At 50.9% G+C, this 17,899-nt stretch overlaps 1 protein-coding gene across 1 annotated transcript in view; it reads left to right on the forward strand.

Moving 5' to 3' along the window:
• The window catches only part of ZCCHC8 (zinc finger CCHC-type containing 8), a 167,775-nt gene that overhangs the window by 104,654 nt on the left and 45,222 nt on the right, over positions 1-17,899 (forward strand). The window contains exons 7-8 of the mRNA XM_075323130.1: positions 15,400-15,471; positions 15,899-15,959. Of these exons, the coding sequence (XP_075179245.1) occupies positions 15,400-15,471; positions 15,899-15,959 (133 nt within the window). The remainder of the gene's footprint in view (positions 1-15,399; positions 15,472-15,898; positions 15,960-17,899) is intronic.

Raw genomic sequence — 17,899 nt, forward strand, 5'->3', positions numbered from 1 at the left:
ATGCAGGTGCTGGGTCAGATGGTGGCGTCCATGGAAGCGGTTCCCTTTGCCCAGTTCCATCTGCGTCCCTTGCAGCTGGACATTCTCCGCTGTTGGGACAAGTGGATCTCTTCCTTGGACAGGCTGGTGGCTCTGTCATCACAGGCCAGGAACTCCCTTCAGTGGTGGCTTCAGCCCCTTTCCCTGTCACAGGGACGCTCCTTCCTGACTCCGTCCTGGGTGATCCTCACCACGGATGCCAGCCTCTCCGGTTGGGGAGCGGTATTTCTCAATCACCGAGCACAGGGCACTTGGACTCCGTCCGAATCAGCCCTCCCGATCAATGTGCTGGAGATCAGAGCTGTGTTTCTAGCTCTCCTAGACTTTCACCACCTGTTGGCGGGCAAGCACATTCGAGTTCAGTCGGACAACGCGACAGCGGTTGCCTACATCAATCACCAGGGCGGGACTCACAGCCGTCTGGCGATGTTGGAGGTTCAACGAATCCTCCAGTGGACGGAGGACTCCAAGTCCACCATATCCGCAGTCCACATCCCAGGCGTGGAAAACTGGGAGGCCGATTATCTCAGCCGTCAAACCGTGGACGGCGGCGAGTGGGCCCTGCATCCGTCAGTGTTCAGATCAATCTGCCGCAAGTGGGGCACTCCGGAAGTGGATCTAATGGCTTCCCGGCACAACAACAAGGTTCCGGTTTACGTGGCTCGCTCCCACGATCCTCAAGCCTTCGCAGCAGACGCACTGGTTCAAGATTGGTCTCAGTTCCGTCTGGCCTATGTGTTTCCCCCTCTAGCGCTCTTGCCCAGGGTTCTGCGCAAGATCAGAATGGAGGGCCGTCGACTCATACTCATTGCTCCGGACTGGCCCAGGCGAGCTTGGTACCCAGACCTGCTCCGTCTGTCCGTAGAGGTGCCGTGGCATCTCCCGGACCGCCCAGACCTTCTCTCTCAAGGTCCGTTCTTCCGCCAGAATTCTGCGGCTCTCAGATTGACGGCGTGGCTCTTGAGTCCTGGATCCTGACGGCTTCAGGCATTCCCTCTGAGGTCATCTCCACCATGACTCAGGCTCGGAAGTCTTCCTCGGCCAAGATTTACCACAGGACTTGGAGAATTTTCCTGTCCTGGTGTCGCTCTTCCGGCCATGCTCCTTGGCCGTTCTCCTTGCCGACCATCCTGTCTTTTCTACAGTCAGGTCTACAGTTAGGTCTGTCCCTCAATTCCCTCAAGGGACAGGTGTCGGCTTTGTCGGTATTGTTCCAGCGGCGTATCGCCCGACTGGCTCAGGTGCGCACCTTCATGCAGGGCGCATCTCACATCATCCCTCCTTACCGGCGGCCCTTGGATCCCTGGGACCTTAATCTGGTCTTCACGGCCTTACAGAAACCCCCTTTTGAGCCTCTCAGGGAGGTTCCTTTGTCTAGACTTTCACAGAAAGTTGTCTTTCTAGTAGCCATAACTTCTCTCAGGAGAGTTTCTGATTTGGCTGCGCTTTCTTCGGAATCCCCCTTTTTGGTGTTTCACCAAGACAAGGTGGTTCTTTGTCCGACTCCGGACTTTCTCCCTAAGGTGGTGTCTTCCTTCCACCTTAACCAGGACATTTCATTGCCCTCTCTTTGTCCGGCCCCTGTGCATCGCTTTGAGAAGGCGTTGCACACCTTGGATTTGTTGCGGGCGCTCCGAATCTATTTGTCACGCACCGCCGTTTTTCGGCGGTGCACCTCACTTTTTGTGCTAACCACGGGTCAGCGCAAGGGTCTCTCTGCTTCTAAACCGACCCTGGCTCGTTGGGTTAGGTCGGCTATCGCCGATGCCTACCAGTGTTCTCAGGTGCCTCCCCCGCCGGGGATTAAGGCGCACTCGACCAGAGCTGTCGGTGCCTCCTGGGCTTTCAGGCACCAGGCTACGGCTCAGCAGGTGTCAGGCTGCCACTTGGTCCAGTCTGCACACTTTTTCGAAGCACTACCAAGTGCATGCTCATGCTTCGGCAGATGCGAGCTTGGGCAGACGCATCCTTCAGGCGGCTGTCGCCCACTTGTGAAGTTAGGTTTTGCCTACTTCTCAGTTTGGTTTATTTCCCACCCATGGACTGCTTTGGAACGTCCCATGGTCTGGGTCTCCCATTGAAGGAACGATAAAGAAAAAGAGAATTTTGTTTACTTACCGTAAATTCTTTTTCTTGTAGTTCCGACATGGGAGACCCAGCACCCTCCCTGTTGCCTGTTGGCAGTTTTTTGTTCCGTGTGTTTCACCGGCTGTTGTTAGTAGACAGAGTTCTGGTTTTGCCGAGTTTTACTCTATCTCTACTTATGGGTGGATGTCCTCCTTCAGCTTTTGCACTGAACTGGGTAGATTGTCATCCAGGGGGTGTATATAGCCCGGAGGGAGGAGCTACACGTTTGAGTGTAGTACTTTGTGTGTCCTCCGGAGGCGCTAGCTATACACCCATGGTCTGGGTCTGGGTCTCCCATGTCGGAACTACAAGAAAAAGAATTTACGGTAAGTAAACAAAATTCTCTTTTTCACTGCCCCTGCATGTCAGTCATGCAGAGGGACAGTGCGGCTCTGCCCAGCGGCTGTTCGGCACGGGGGAGAGACACTCCTCTCTGAGGAAAGATTCCCTCCCCTGTATATCTCCTTGGCCCTCCGGATCCCGCTCTTAGAGTAGGCCCCGCCCCCTCTCCTCGCTCCGGCGCCATTTTTTCAGCGTTCTTATGCCATGTCTGCACAGCGATCGGCGCTGACTGCAGCATCTCCCTGGGGGTCCGGGCTGTGGGATCTGGAGGGCACAGAGTCAATGTCAAACGGTCTGGCAAGCCACAACCTCCGGTTGTGGACCTGCTTATATACTGCTTATATACTCTGCTGGGGGCATTCTGGCTCAGAGCCCCCACTTCAGCAGCATGTCTCACACGAGAAGTAAGGCTGCAAGGCTGCACTCAATATGCACTGCATGTAGGCTCGTACTGCCTGTACCGAGCACATAACCACATTGTGATTCCTGCTCTAACATGGTGGTGCCTCGGCCTGGACTCTCATCCCCAGTGGTCCCTCCGGTTGCTCCGGTGGCTGAACCCCCGGCTTGGGTAGAATCCTTCTCTCCATGGGACAGCTGTCCCGGACGCTGCTGAGCATGCATTAGCCCCCTTCTCAGGGCGCCTCTGCTGCTACGGCTCGCTCAGCAAGGCCCACAGAGGATTCTTCTTCTGGTTTCAGACCCCGTCCTCCTCACAGGAGACGCAGGGTCCCCTCTCCTTCCTCGTCCCCCGGCTCTGATTCACGAGCTGACTCGCAGGACGAGGAGGCTCCCTTTACTGGGGGCTCGGACGCTACCTCCATGTCCCCCATTGATCTGTCCGAGGGTGACGCAGATATTAGTGTTTCGATTGCGTACATTAATTCTGTACTGGACCTCAATCCGCCAGTATCAGAGGAGCAACCCTCTCTGGCAAAAGAGCACCAGTTTACCTTGCCTAAAAGAACAAGGAGTGTGTTCCTTAACCACTCCAGTTTTCAGGCCACTGTGACCAAGCCCAGGGTCGGCCCTGACAAACGCTTCCCAAAGCGTGGTTCTGATGACCGTTTTCCCTTTCCACCAGAGGTGGTCAAGGAGTGGGCTCATTCACCAAAGGTGGACCCTCCGGTGTCTAGACTCTCAGCCCGGACAGTTGTATCAGTGGCTGATGGCACCTCACTTAAGGATTCCACTGTCCGCCAGGTTGACCTCCTGGCCAAGTCTGTCTATGAGGCGGCAGGGGCCTCGTTCTCCCCATCCTTTGCAGCAGTGTGGGCTCTCAAAGCCATCGCTGCTTCTCTGGAGGAGATGCATTCCCTCACAGGGACTCTATGCCCGAAATGGTTACCTTTAACTTCCAGGCTTCAGTCTTTTCATCCTATGCCATGTCTGCCATGCTGGAGACTTCTCATCGCACTGCGGTGGCCTCGGCTAATTCCCTCGCTTTCCGCAGGCTCCGGTGGCTTCGAGAGTGGAAGGCAGATGCTTCTAAAGAAGTTCCTTGCTGGGCTCCCTTTTGCTGGGACCAGACTGTTCGGGAACAACTGGATGAAATTATTAAGGAAGCTTTTGGCAGGAAGAGAACTTCCATGCCACAAACCTAAACCAGGAAACCTGTCCAGGGCAGGAACCAGTCGAGGTTTCGTTCCTTTCGTTCCTCCAACTGGTCGTCCTCCAAGCCCTCGGCCTCGTCCACTAGCTCAGCCAAGGATCGTAAACCCAACTGGCGCATGAAGCCGCGTCCTCAGAAGACCGCAGGAGCTGCTGCCACTAAGTCAGCCTCCTCCAGGCTATCTGGCCGCGCCAGCAACGTCCTTGGTCGGTGGCAGGCTCTCCCACTTTGGCGACGTGTGGTTCAACACGTCTCCGATCAGTGGGTGCGGGATACCATCTCCCACGGCTACAGGATAGAACTCTATCCAGCCCGCCAAACAGATTTTTTCTCTCAACTCCCCCCCGCTCCAAGGCCGCCGCCTTCTCACAGGCCGTGGCATTCTTGCAGGCCAATGGAGTAATTGTACCGGTTCCCGACTGGGAACGGTTCTGGGATTCCTACTCAAATCTCTTCCTAGTCCCCGAAAGGGACGGTGCTTTCCGACCTGGATCTCAAGCTTCTCATCAAGCATGTTCAGGTGCGGCATTTTTGCATGGAGTCTCTGCGATCAGTCAATGACCCAAGGAGATTCCCTAGCATCCATCGACATCAGAGATGCCTATCTGCATGTGCCAATCGCAGTTTCACACCAGCGTTGGCTACGTTTTGCAATCGGAGTGGAACATTTCCAATTCGTGGCTCTTCCCTTGGGGTCAGCCACGGCCCCTCGAGTATTCTCAAGGTCATGGCAGCAGTGATTACGGTCCTGCACCTCTAGGTGTTGGCAGTGATCTTTTTGTCCTGGACGACCTTCTAGTTAGGGCTTCATCCAGTGCAGACTGTTAGTGGAGTACCTCGCTCACTCTCGCCACTCTAGCAAATTCGGGTGGCTTGTCATTCTGTCCAAGTCCACTCTGACTCCGACCCAGAAGCTTACGTACCCAGGGATGCAATTCGAGACTCTGCCGGCACTTGTGAAGCTGCCCTTAGTCAAACAGCAGTCCCTCCTCTGGCGGTGCGCTATTTGCTGAGGCCCCGACGTCGTTCCATCAGGCACCTAATGCAGGTGCTGGGTCAGATAGTGGCGTCAATGGAAGCGATTCCCTTGCCAAGTTCCATCTGCGTCCTCTGCAGCTGGACATTTTCCGCTGTTGGAACTGTCGAGGGAGGAATTTTGGGTCAAGACTGCTAATGGAGTCTTCATTTAGGATCCAGAGACGGTGCCCCATTAATGCTGTATACCAGTGTCGATATATATCAATGTATATAAGACAAAGAACACAGACATGCTCTCTTTTCAGCCAGCATCACCAACTGACTCGTATATCATCATCTTTAGTTAACTCCTTCATGATTATACAACTTTGAATTATACTATAGGTCTGTGCAATTGCTACACACAGACAGATAATTTTGCATCTACATCTACATTTTGATTTAGTTATATACACAGATATTCTTATTACGTTTGAACAAACAAGCTATAGCTCAGTGCCACCTCCACAGAACAAGCGGACTTCCTCCTTCCTCGGGGTGGTGGCGTCGCCACAGACCAGGGGCTCCTTTCAGTGGTGGCTTCGGCCCCTCTCTCTTCAGGGACGCTCCTTCCTGGCCCCGTCCCGGGTGATCCTCACCACAGATGCTAGTCTATCCGGCTGGGGAGCAGTATATCTCCACCATGGAGCGCTGGGCACTTGGACTCCGTCCGAATCAGCCCTCTGGATCAATGTGCTGGAAATCAGAGCTGTGTTTCTAGCTCTTAGCCTTTCACCATCTGTTGGCGGCCAGGCACATTCGAGTCCAGTCAGACAACGCGACAGCGTTTGCCTACATCAACCACCAGGGCGGGACACTCAGCCGCCTGGCAATGTTGGAGGTTCAACGCATCCTTCAGTGGACGGAGGACTCCTAGTCCACCATATCCGCAGTCCACATCCCAGACGTGGAAAACTGGGAGGCAGATTATCTCAGCCGTCAAACCGTGGACAGCGGCGAGTGGGCTCTGCATCCGGCAGTGTTTCGGTCAATCTGCCGCAAGTAGGGCTCTCCGGACGTGGATCTTCGCTCCACGATCCTCAGGCTTTTGCAGCAGTCGCACTGGTTCAAGATTGGGCCCAGCTTCGTCTGTATTACGTGTTTCACCCTCTAGCTCTTGCTCAGAGTCCTGCGCAAGATCAGAATGGAGGGCCGTCGGGTCATTCTCATTGCTCCAGACTGACCCAGGCGAGCTTGGTACCCTGACCTGCTCCATCTGTCCGTAGAGGTGCCATGGCATCTCCCGGACTGTCCAGACCTTCTCTCACAAGGTCCGTCTTTCCGCTAGAATCCTGCGGCTCTCAGATTGACGGCGTGGCTTTTGAGTCCTGGACCTTGACGACTTCTGGTATCCCTCCTGAAGTCATCTCCACTATGACGCGGGCTCGGAAATATCCTTTGGCCTCTTTTTCCTTGCCGACCCTCCTGTCCCTTCTACAGTCCGGTCTTCAGCTAGGACTATCCCTCAATTCCATCAAGGGACAGGTCTCGGCTCTGTCAGTGTTGTTCCAGCGGCGTATCGCCCGGCTGGCTCAGGTGCGCTCCTTCATGCAGGGCGCATCTCACATCATTCCGCCTTACCGGCGGCCTTTGGAGCCCTGGGACCTTAATCCGGTCCGCACGGCTTCCGGAAACCCCCCTTTGAGCCTCTTAGGGAGGTTTCTTTGTCTCGTCTTTCTAGTGGCCATAACTTCCCTCAAGAGAGTCTCTGTTTTGGCTGCACTCTCTTCGGAGTTACCCCTTTTTTGGTCTTTCATCAAGACAAGGTGGTTCTCCGTCCGACTCCGGACTTTCTCCCTAAGGTGGTTGCTGCTTCCACCTTAACCGGGACATTTCTCTGCCTTCCTTTTGTCCGGCTCCTATTCAGCGCTTTGAAAAGGCGTTGCATACTCTGGATCTGGTGCGGGCGCTCCGGATCTATGTGTCTCGCACCGCTGTTCTTAGGTGGTGCACCTCTCTTTTTGTGCCGACCACTGGTCAGCTTAAGGGCCTCTCTGCATCTAAGCCGACCCTAGCTCGTTGGATTAGGTCGGCCATTTCCAATACCTACCAGTGTACTCAAGTGCCTCCCCCGCCGGGGATCAAGGCACACTTGACCAGACCTATCGGTGCCTCTTGGGCTTTCAGGCACGAGGCTACGGCTCAGCAGGTCTGTCAGACTGCCACTTGGACTAGTCTGCATACCTTTTCGAAGCACTACCAAGTGCATGCTCATGCTTCGGCAGATGCGAGCTTGGGCAGACGCATCCTTCAGGCGGCTGTCGCCCATTTGTGAAGTTAGGTTTCGCCTACTTCTCAGTTTTTCTGTTTATTCCCACCCATGGACTGCTTTGGAACGTCCCAAGGTCTGGGTCTCCCATAAGGAACGATGAAGAAAAAGAGAATTTTGTTACTTACCGTAAATTCTTTTTCTTATAGTTCCGACATGGGAGACCCAGCACCCTCCCTATTGCCTGTTGGCAGTTTTCTTGGTCCGTGTGTTTTCACCGGCTGTTGTTGTAGACAGAGCTTCCGGTTGTTCCGGGTTTTGCTCTATCTCTACTTGTGGGTGGATGTCCTCCTTCAGCTTTTGCACTAAACTGGCTAGGACTGGCTACCAGGGGGTGTATAAGCTCAGAGGGAGAAGCTACACTTTTAGTGTAGTACTTTGTGTGTCCTGTGGAGGCAGAAGCTATACACCCATGGTCTGGGTCTCCCATGTCGGAACTATAAGAAAAAGAATTTACGGTAAGTAACAAAATTCTCTTTTTCTCTGAGCCTTGATTGGGGGACACAGCACCCGCCCTGTTTGGATTAGAATTTTTCTCATTCCTTGCATAATCTACAGCTACAACTTCTCCTACTACTTTTACACTAAACTGGCTTAGTTCCTGGTCAGTCACAGGGTGTACACTGTGGAGGAGGAGCTAACTTTTTTTTTTTTTTTCTTCTTTAGTTTCCTAGTGTCAACCTCCTGGCAACAGCAATATACATCCATGGTACTGTGTCCCCTAATGAAGGCTCAGAGAAAAAGATTTTACGGTGATAACTACAGAGAAATAGGAAGATTTTTGAGTAAACTTCTCTAGCTTGATTTCATTTTTACATTTCGTATTCTACAAATTGAGTTTGTGGCCTTGAAAGTGTTAAGTGCCCTTTGTTTGTCTTAATACTGTCCTATGCAGCCATAATGGTTTCTTGTTTTTTTTTATTTCTGGACATTTTGTTACCAGAGGGTATCGACTTACTACAGAACTCTAGAAATATTTCTTTAAACTTGCCCCATTTAGTTTTGGTATCCCCATTTAACATGATATGATCTAAGTCTACAAGTTTAAGCTCTTCCCTTTAGTTAAGTATATGTCGCCTTTGTGAGGTTCCGGGTTTGTATTTTTCCCCTTTTTTAAATGTTTTTTGAATATTACATTGAAACTTACCATATTGTGGTCACTGCATCCCAAATGCTACAGGACCTGTAGATCTGATATTATATCTGGTTTATTTGACAAAACTGAATGTATCAAATTATCTCCTGTAAGATTCATTAACCAACCTAGAGTAGGATGTTGTCTCAAATTTTGGATGATAATTTCCAGATTTGAGCAAAATCAGAAATACTGTATGTCCCATTGAATGTGTATTTAACACTTGGTATCAGTCATCCATGTTCTGTGTGTCTAGGAGAATACTTACTGGTGGCCATCTTCTACTGATTCAGCTTTGCTGAGGTCCCTCTCTGCCATCTTGTGACGTTAACTTTGACTAACTGTAAGACTTAAGGTGGCTTTACACACTGCAACATCGCAAACGACATCGTTGTAACGTCACCGGTTTTGTGACGTAATAGCGACCTCCCCAGCGACATTGCAGTGTGTGAAACGCATCAGCGACTTGGCCCCCGCTGTGAGGTTGCTGATCGCTACAAATCGTTCAGGACCATTCTTTGGTCCTTTGTTTCCCGCTGTGCAGCATGATCACTAGAAAGTCTCAGTGTGTAAAGGGGACTTTACAGCGACTTCGTTAGCGACTTCCCTTTCAAAAAGCTGCTTTACAACGTCCCCAATGACTAGCTAGGTCGTTCTGCAGGTCCGGATCGCTGTTGCGTCGTTGGCCAGGTCTGCCTGTTTGACAGCTCACCAGCGACTCACCATAGACTTTGTAGCGATCCTGGCCAGGTTGGGATCGCTGGTGGGATCGCTAGAAAGTCTGTGTGTAAAGGGGCCTGTAGAGGGGTTTTCCCATCAACAAAGCGTAAGTCAGTTTTGGTAAGTGAATATACAGACGAAACAGCAAGGACTCACACCTGTTCGTTTGTACAAAGGAGCACATTTCCTTGTCTGTTTTACCACAGGAGTGAGTGTTTCTGCTGTATCACCAGTCTTATCATGTCATCATAAATAAAGTCTGTGACCTATAGGCTCAGTGCTACTCCAGCTCCTTACAACACTGACTTGATTTATGATTAGCTCAGACTGTTAGTCATGCGGCAGAAACCTGCTCCTGTGATGAGACGGGTAGGGAAATATGTTACCTAATAACGTAGCATTTGCTAGCCCCTGCTGTGTAGTTTGTACACTCACATATGTAAGTGACTTACCACGAGGTGCAGACTGGAGGACAAGAGGACTGAAGTGGTGCTGGGAATAGCAAAAAACTACAACTAAGTGATTTAGATTTCGGCTATGTATGTGTAGGGATATTCTTACTTTGGTTTAATAGAAATTGCAGTCCAGAAACAGAGTGCCGGATTCTTTACTTTTATGTTTTCCTACACACACGGAACATGCGTTACTGATGCCTATCTGGTGGTGAAATAAAAATTTAAAAAAAACAGAGTGGTACTTTAATCTAGATTTTGATTGCACAGTGATGTAGGAGGTAGGCAACTCCAACCCCCACCATCAAACGGCTATCCAGCAGGAGGATTATATTGCTGTGTAAATTTATTTTCTTCGGCGCTCCATTGGGAGACCCAGACGATTGGGTGTATAGCACTGCCTCCGGAGGCCACACAAAGCAATTACACTAAAAAGTGTAAGGCCCCTCCCCTTCTGGCTATACACCCCCAGTGGGATCACTGGCTCACCAGTTTTCAAGCTTTGTGCGAAGGAGGCACACATCCATGCATAAGCTCCACTGTTTAGTCAGCAGTAGCTGCTGACTATATCGGATGGAAGAAAAGAGGGCCCATACTAGGGCCCCCAGCATGCTCCCTTCTCACCCCACTTGCGGTTTGTAAGGTTGAGGTACCTATTGCTGGTACGGAGGCTGGAGCCCACATGCTGTTTTCCTTCCCCATCCCCCTGAGGGGCTCTGAGGAAGTGGGATCTTTCCGGCCACCAAGCCCTGAGGCCGGGCTCCATCCACAGACCCATAGAACCTGCTGGATGTGGAGCGGGAGTGCCGTTCAGGGACAAGGCCCTGCAACTTTCAGGTACTCTGTGTCCCCGTATGGCAGGCCACGCACACTCCAGGCTTGCTGGGTGTGCTAGTGCGCCGGGGACTGTAGCGCTGTGCGCTGGGCTTATAGTCCCTGCAGATTACTGGGGGACTTTACGTGTGGGGACCGCCGCGCCGACCGCCCCTGGAGCGGCGGCGCAGCTGCGACTTGTAGTGCGCCGGGGACGCGCCGACCGCGCTTTTACGGCGGCGGCGCTTCTAACTTTAGTCCCCGGCTTCTGCGGCCTAGCGCCGCTTCGTTCCCGCCCCCACCCTGTCACTCAGGGAAGGGGAGAGACGCTGTTCTATAGCAGCGCCGAGGGCTGGAGCCTTATTTGCATTCTCCAGCCCCCTTCACTAGACACAGTGGGCGCCGGGTTCCCGCTCTTGTCTCGGGCACGCCCTCGGCCCGCCCCTCTCCTCTGGACGCCGGCAGCCATTGCGGCACGAAGAGCGGGAAAACGGAGACAAGCGCTGAGCTACCAGCACAGGATTCCGGCGCCACACACCCGCTTTTGTGCGGGCGGTAAGCGGCAACTAAAGTGCTGACCCACTACTGCCGAAGTGTCCTGTTGTACTTTTTGTACGGTTGCTATTCAGGATGCAGACCTAGAAACAGCAGCAAAAGATCAGCGGTGCTATAGCACAGACTCTATATGCTGCTTGTCTTGCATGTGCTGCAGTGTCATGTGCCCTTTATGCTTGTATGCTTTACATTGCACTGTAAGGGCTATTCTTGGCTGTCTTCCCGCCTAGATGGCTAGACAGCGGCAGCAAACAGCAATGGTGCTAAGGCACAAGCTTTCAATGCTGCTTGGATTGCATGTACTGCAGAGTTTATTTTCATGCTTGTACATTCACTACATGTCGCTATTCTTGGCTAATGCTCCTTGATGACTAGACAACAGCAGCAGAAAAGCAAGGGTGCTAAGGCACAAGCTTTCAATGCTGCTTGGATTGCATGTGCTGCAGTGGTTATTTTCATGCTTGTATGCTATACATTCACTGTATGTCGCTTTTCTTGGCTAATGCTCCTGAATAACTAGACAACGGCAGCAGAAAAGCAAAGGTGCCAAGGCACAGGCTTTCTATGCTCCTTGTACTGCATGTGCTGAAGTGTTTATTGTACTTCATGCTTGTATGCTATACATTGCACTGTACGGTCGCTATTCTTGGCTAATGCTCCTAGATGGCTAGACAGAAACAGCAAAAAAAAAAAAAAAAGCATGGGTGCCAAGGCACAGGCTTTCTATGCTGCTTGTACTGCATGCGATACTGTTCCAGGACCCCCAGTGTGTGTAATTACTCAACGGGGTCTCTGCTACAGGTGGCCAAAAGAACCACCTGTGATCCCTGTCCAGGGACAGGGACGGAGTTGCAGTTTCCGCTGATATATTGTCTGTGACTATGACTAACATCTTACAGACTTTGCAGTCCAGACAGACCTTGGGCAATGTTGATTCAATGCCGCTGGCCACCCTGATTTCGAAACAAATCATGGCTCCAGGAGGGTCCCATGCATCCCAGGGTGCAGGCTCTGACACGGACGACGGTCCCAGACGGCCTAAGCGAGCTCCCTAAGAACGGCCCTCGACTTCATCACAGTACTCTCTGTATGATGATGCAGACGTAGCGGTTCAGGACTCTGATCCTGAGACCGCTCTCAATCCGGATACACCGGATGGTGACGCTATAGTGAATAATCTTATAGCGTCCATCAATGGAAGGTTGGGTATTTCTCCCTCAACTCCTCCAGTGGAGGGGTCAGCTACACAGCAGAAGAAATCCCTATTTCGGTATCTCAAGCGTATATTGAGTACTTTTCTGGTCACTCTGACTCCAGAGAAGCAGTCCAGGAACACCACGCTTATCCCGATAAGCGTTTCTCCAACCGTATTGAGGATACGCGTTGTCTCTTCCCCCCTGACGTGCTCAAGCGCTCCAAGGGTGGATCCCCCAATCTCCAGGCTTGCGGCTAGATCTATAGTTGCAGTGGAAGATGGGACTTCACTTAAAGATGCCATTGACAGACAGATAGCCCTATCGGCCGGTCGGTTGCCCCGGCATTCGCAGCCATAGAGGCACTCCAAGCTATTTCAGCTAGTATTGCGCAGAGGGACGCGGTCACATGTACATATTGGCCGCAGTAGCATCCTTCACCTCGCAATGTCGGCATTGCGACTCAAGCTGTTTATGCTGTCCTGGACTCTACGAGCCGTACGTCAGTGGCGTCCGCCAACTCCGTGTTGTTACGCTCCTAGTGTTAAGGGATTGGAGCAGATGCTGCTTCCACAAAAGTGCTTAACCAGATTGCCTTTATCTGGTGACAGACTGTTTCGTGAGCGGTTGGATTAAATCATTCCACTGTCCAAGGGTACGGATTCTTCCTTACCCCAGCTATCAAACAAGACCCATCAGGAGAAGGCACAGTCGAGGTTTCGGTCCTTCCCAGGCTCGGGCACGTCCCAATTGCCCTCGTCCAACAGGACTCAAAAGGCTCAGAGGGGCGCAGATTCCTGGCGGGCTCAATCACGCCCGGAGAAGGCAGCCGGAGGAACCGCTACCAAGGCGGTTTCCTCATGACTTTCAGCCCTCTCTCTCCGCGTCCGCGGTTGGTGGCAGACTCCCCCGCTTTAGCGACATTTAACTGCCACAGGTCAATGGCCAGTGGGTGAGAGACAGTTTGTCGCAAGTCGATGTCCCTACACAGGAACGTCCCCCTTTCTCAGACGATCAAGGACTCTCTTCAGAGGAGTCCACTCTTCAGATCACTTGTCTGGAGCTCTGGGCAGTGTATATTGCCCTGCAAGACTTCCTGCAGTGGCTGGAAGGCAAACAGATCCGAATTCAGTCGGACAATCCACAGCGGTGGCATACATCAACCACCAAGGCGGACTACGCAGTCGGCGAGCCTCCCAGGAAGTCCGCCGGATTCTGCTAGGGGTGGAAGACAGAGCATACACCATATCCGCAGTTCACATCCCGGGCGTAGAAAACTGGGAAGCAGACTTCCTCAGTCACCAGGGCGTGGACGCAGGAGAATGGTCTCGGCACCCGGACGGGTTTCACGAATCGGCACAACAGCAAGGTCCCGGTTTTCATGACGATCAAAGAGCTCTGGCGACAGGCATCTCACGGTCGGTCAACCGTGGGCACTACCAGACCGGACAGACTTACTGTCCCAAGGGCCGTTTTTTCCATCTGAATTCTACGGCCCTGAACCTACTGTGTGGCCATTGCGTCCTAGATCCTAGTGTCCTCAGGATTATCCCAAGGGGTCGTTGCCACCATGAGACAGGCTATGAAGCCCACGTCTGCTAAGGTCTACCACGGAAGTGGAAGATTTTCTTTTACTGGTGCTCTGTACAAGGAGTGTCCCCCTGGCCATTGGCATTGCCTACTTTTCTTTCCTTCCTGCAATCTGGGTTGGAAAAGGGCTTGTCGCTCGTCTCCCTTAAAGGGCAAGTCTCGGCGCTATTGGTGTTTTTTCAGAAGCGTCTAGCACGACGTCCGCAGGTACGCACGTTCCTGCAGGGGGTTTGTCATATCGTCCCCCCGTACGAGCGGCCGTTGGATCCATGGGATCTGAACAGGGTACTAGTTGTTCTCCAGAAGCCGCCTTTCGAGTCTCTGACGGATGTTTCACTCTCTCGACTATCACGGAAAGTGGCCTTTCTGGTAGCGATCACGTCTCTTCGGAGAGTGTCTGAGCTAGCAGCGCTGTCATCCAAGGATCCCTTCCTGGTGGTCCACCAGGACAAGGTAGTGCTGCGCCCCATTCAGGAGTTTCTCCCTAAGGTAGTATCCTCGTTTCATATTAATCAGGATATCTCCTTACCTTCCTTTTGTCCTCATCCGGTTCACCGGTATGAAAAGGATTTACATTTGTTGGATCTGGTGAGAGCACTCAGAATCTACATTTCCCGCACGGCGCCCCTGCGCCGCTCGGATGCACTCTTTGTCCTTGTCGCTGGTAAGCGCAAAGGGTCGCAGGCTTCCAAAGCCACCCTGGCTCGATGGTTCAAAGAACCAATTCTTGAAGCCTACCGTTCTGCTGGGCTTCCGGTTCCATCAGGGCTGAAGGCCCATTCTACCAGAGCCGTGGGTGCGTCCTGGGCATTACGACACCAGGCTACGGCTCAACAGGTGTGCCAGGCAGCTACCTGGTCGAGTCTGCACACTTTCACCAAACATTATCAGGTGCATACCTATGCTTCGGCGGACGCCAGCCTAGGTAGAAGAGTCCTGCAGGCGGCAGTTGCCTCCCCGTAGGGGAGGGCTGTCTTTGCAGCTCTAACATGAGGTATTTCTTTACCCACCCAGGGACAGCTTTTGGACGTCCCAATCGTCTGGGTCTCCCAATGGAGCGCCGAAGAAGAAGGGAATTTTGTTACTTACCGTAAATTCCTTTTCTTCTAGCTCCTATTGGGAGACCCAGCACCCGCCCTGTTGTCCTTCGGGATTTTTGGTTGTTTTTCGGGTACACATGTTGTTCATGTTGAATGGTTTTCAGTTCTCCGACGTTACTTCGGAGTGAATTTGTTTAAACCAGTTATTGGCTTTCCTCCTTCTTGCTTTTGCACTAAAACTGGTGAGCCAGTGATCCCACTGGGGGTGTATAGCCAGAAGGGGAGGGGCCTTACACTTTTTAGTGTAATTGCTTTGTGTGGCCTCCGGAGGCAGTGCTATACACCCAATCGTCTGGGTCTCCCAATAGGAGCTAGAAGAAAAGGAATTTACGGTAAGTAACAAAATTCCCTTCTTCCAATGTGCCCATGTATTGATTTTCATAATTAATTATTTTTGTAATCACCAAATTAAATCCTTAATTTATTCTAATAAAGATATCAGCAAATTTTTGGCCAGATCTTGTCTCTAGATGGTGAGGAAGTACAAGTACAAGTAAAATCAAAAAGGTTAGTACGGTATATATTTTTAACTCTCCTGTTTGCTGTTAGTTGTTTTTTAACTTAAAAACAAAAAATGGAATCTTAATCTTATTTAAGATATGTTGTGTTTTATTTTATTTTAGGTCTATAGAAAGCACTTAAGAAATGTAACTTTTTTTGTTGTTTTTTCTCCTTTCGTTCTCAGCAAGGAGATTAGGTTATGTCAGAGTATGCCTTGTTGCTTTTTTTTCTGTATCCAAAACAATGACTAGATCCGAAAGTGAGCAAAATTATAAAGGGAAATTCTATTATTCATTTTATCCCATTCAAAATACATGGTCTGTCTAGAAGTATATGCCCTTTGCTAACACTATAGTTTTACAATCTATTTATATTAGGAAGAGGGATAGAGCAATGTTATTTTACTACCCTAAAGTGTTTTTATTTGTTATAGACCCAAACCATGCTGCTTCAATTGTGGTTCAGAGGAGCATCAAATGAAGGATTGTCCCAAAGTAAGGTGTTTTGTTTTGGGCCGGCGGGGAATTATTCATTCATTTATTGGATATGATTCCAACATAATGGTTTTATGATAAAATGAAAGCTGTGAATAAAATACCCAAGAAAAAAGTCTCTTCTGTCTCACCATACTTGGAATATTTTCCCCACTTTCCGTTACATCATATGATAGTGAATAGTGTAGTTCAAAAGAACAGCTTGTCCCACAAAAAACAAGCCCTCACATGACTATATTGACAGAAAAATAAAAAAAGCTATGGTTCTTGGAATTAGAAAAGCGCTAAAAAAAAAATGATTTTGTCCTTAAGGGGTTAGAGGTGATTTGGTGCTGCCTTGTATCCTTCTGCCTCCAAAATTCGGTGCCAGCCAAACCAGGGATCAAACAGTAGAAATATGATAGAAATCCGTCCTGGAAATCTGGTTTAAAAATGCCTTTGAAGACTGCACAGAGATTCACAAATGATCATACCAATAATTTTAAAGTTCATTTTTTAAAGGGAACCAATCACCAGGATTTTTGTATATAACCTAAAGCCAGTGCTGTACTTGCACTATCAGGCATATTCTCTACATACCTGTAGTAGTCAGCTCGGATGTTTAGGTTTTGAAATCCAAGAAAGTAAAGTCTATAAAATTAGCTGCTTGTTGAGTGACAGCAGCAAAGGAGCAGATAATATATTCATAGTTATCCCCTCCCCCTGTTAGAATTAGCATAAGGCTGGACTCACACGAGCATTGGCATCCGATATTAGAGCATCGGATGCAATATGCTTATGACCCCCTGCTCAGGCTCTGCTGCGAGCGTGAGCCAAGTGTCAGTCGACTGTCACGGGTCACAGCTGCGAAGCTGAGGGAGCGGTTATTTCCTCCCCCCATCTCCTCCATTGTCAGCCTGTACGTATATCGCACTGCACGGGGATAACATCTGAGTGCAGTCCGATTGTATCTTTCGCACCCATTCACTTGAATGGGTGCGAGTGCTATGGCTCTCGCAGAAAATCGCAGCATGCAGCGACTTTTCTCACACCCAGGATGCGAGAATAGCTAGCTGACCAACTGCTCTCCCTCATTGACTAACATTGGTCAGAGTGCAATTCGAGATTTTCTCACATTGCACTCGTCCAATTTCAACGCTTATGTGAGCGTACCCTAAGTATTATACAAACGATTCACTTTGTTTCTTGTGGGACCTGTGTGAAGTCATACCTATGTGACCTGGTATCCAGCTTTGTTGGCTGAGGCCCCACCCTTTCTGGTCACATGGGTATGACCTCACACAGGTCCTGCAAGAGACAGTGAATCGTTTGTATACTGCTCATTCTGACAGGGCAGGCAATAACTATGAATATATTATTTGCTCCTTTCTTTGTCGCTCCATTGGGAGACCCAGACAATTGGGTGTATAGCTTCTGCCTCCGGAGGCCACACAAAGTATTACACTTAAAAGTGTAAACCCCTCCCCTCTGCCTATACACCCCCCCATGCATCACGGGCTCCTCAGTTTTTATGCTTTGTGTTGAAGGAGGCACACATGCACGCAAGCTCCACATTTTAGTCAGCAGCAGCTGCTGACTATATCGGATGGAAGAAAAGAGGGCCCATAACAGGGCCCCCGGCATGCTCCCTTCTCACCCCACTCTGGTCGGCGGTGCTGTTAAGGTTGAGGTACCCATTGCGGGTACAAAGGCTGGAGCCACATGCTGTTTTCCTTCCCCATCCCTTAGGGGCTCTGGGTGAAGTGGGATCCTAACCGGTCACCATGCACTGGGACCGTGCTCCCTCCGCAGCCCCTGGGGGAATCTGCTGGACAGGAGACCGGGTATCGTTCAGGGACAGGCCCTGCTCCTCTGAGGTACTCTGTGTCCCCTTTGGGACGGCGCATAGAGCGCCTGTGTAACGGACGCTGCAGCACCTGCCGGGTGTTTTGCGTCGCCGG

The sequence above is a fragment of the Anomaloglossus baeobatrachus genome, chromosome 1, assembly GCF_048569485.1.
Source record: "Anomaloglossus baeobatrachus isolate aAnoBae1 chromosome 1, aAnoBae1.hap1, whole genome shotgun sequence".
Classification (NCBI taxonomy): Eukaryota; Metazoa; Chordata; class Amphibia; order Anura; family Aromobatidae; genus Anomaloglossus; species Anomaloglossus baeobatrachus.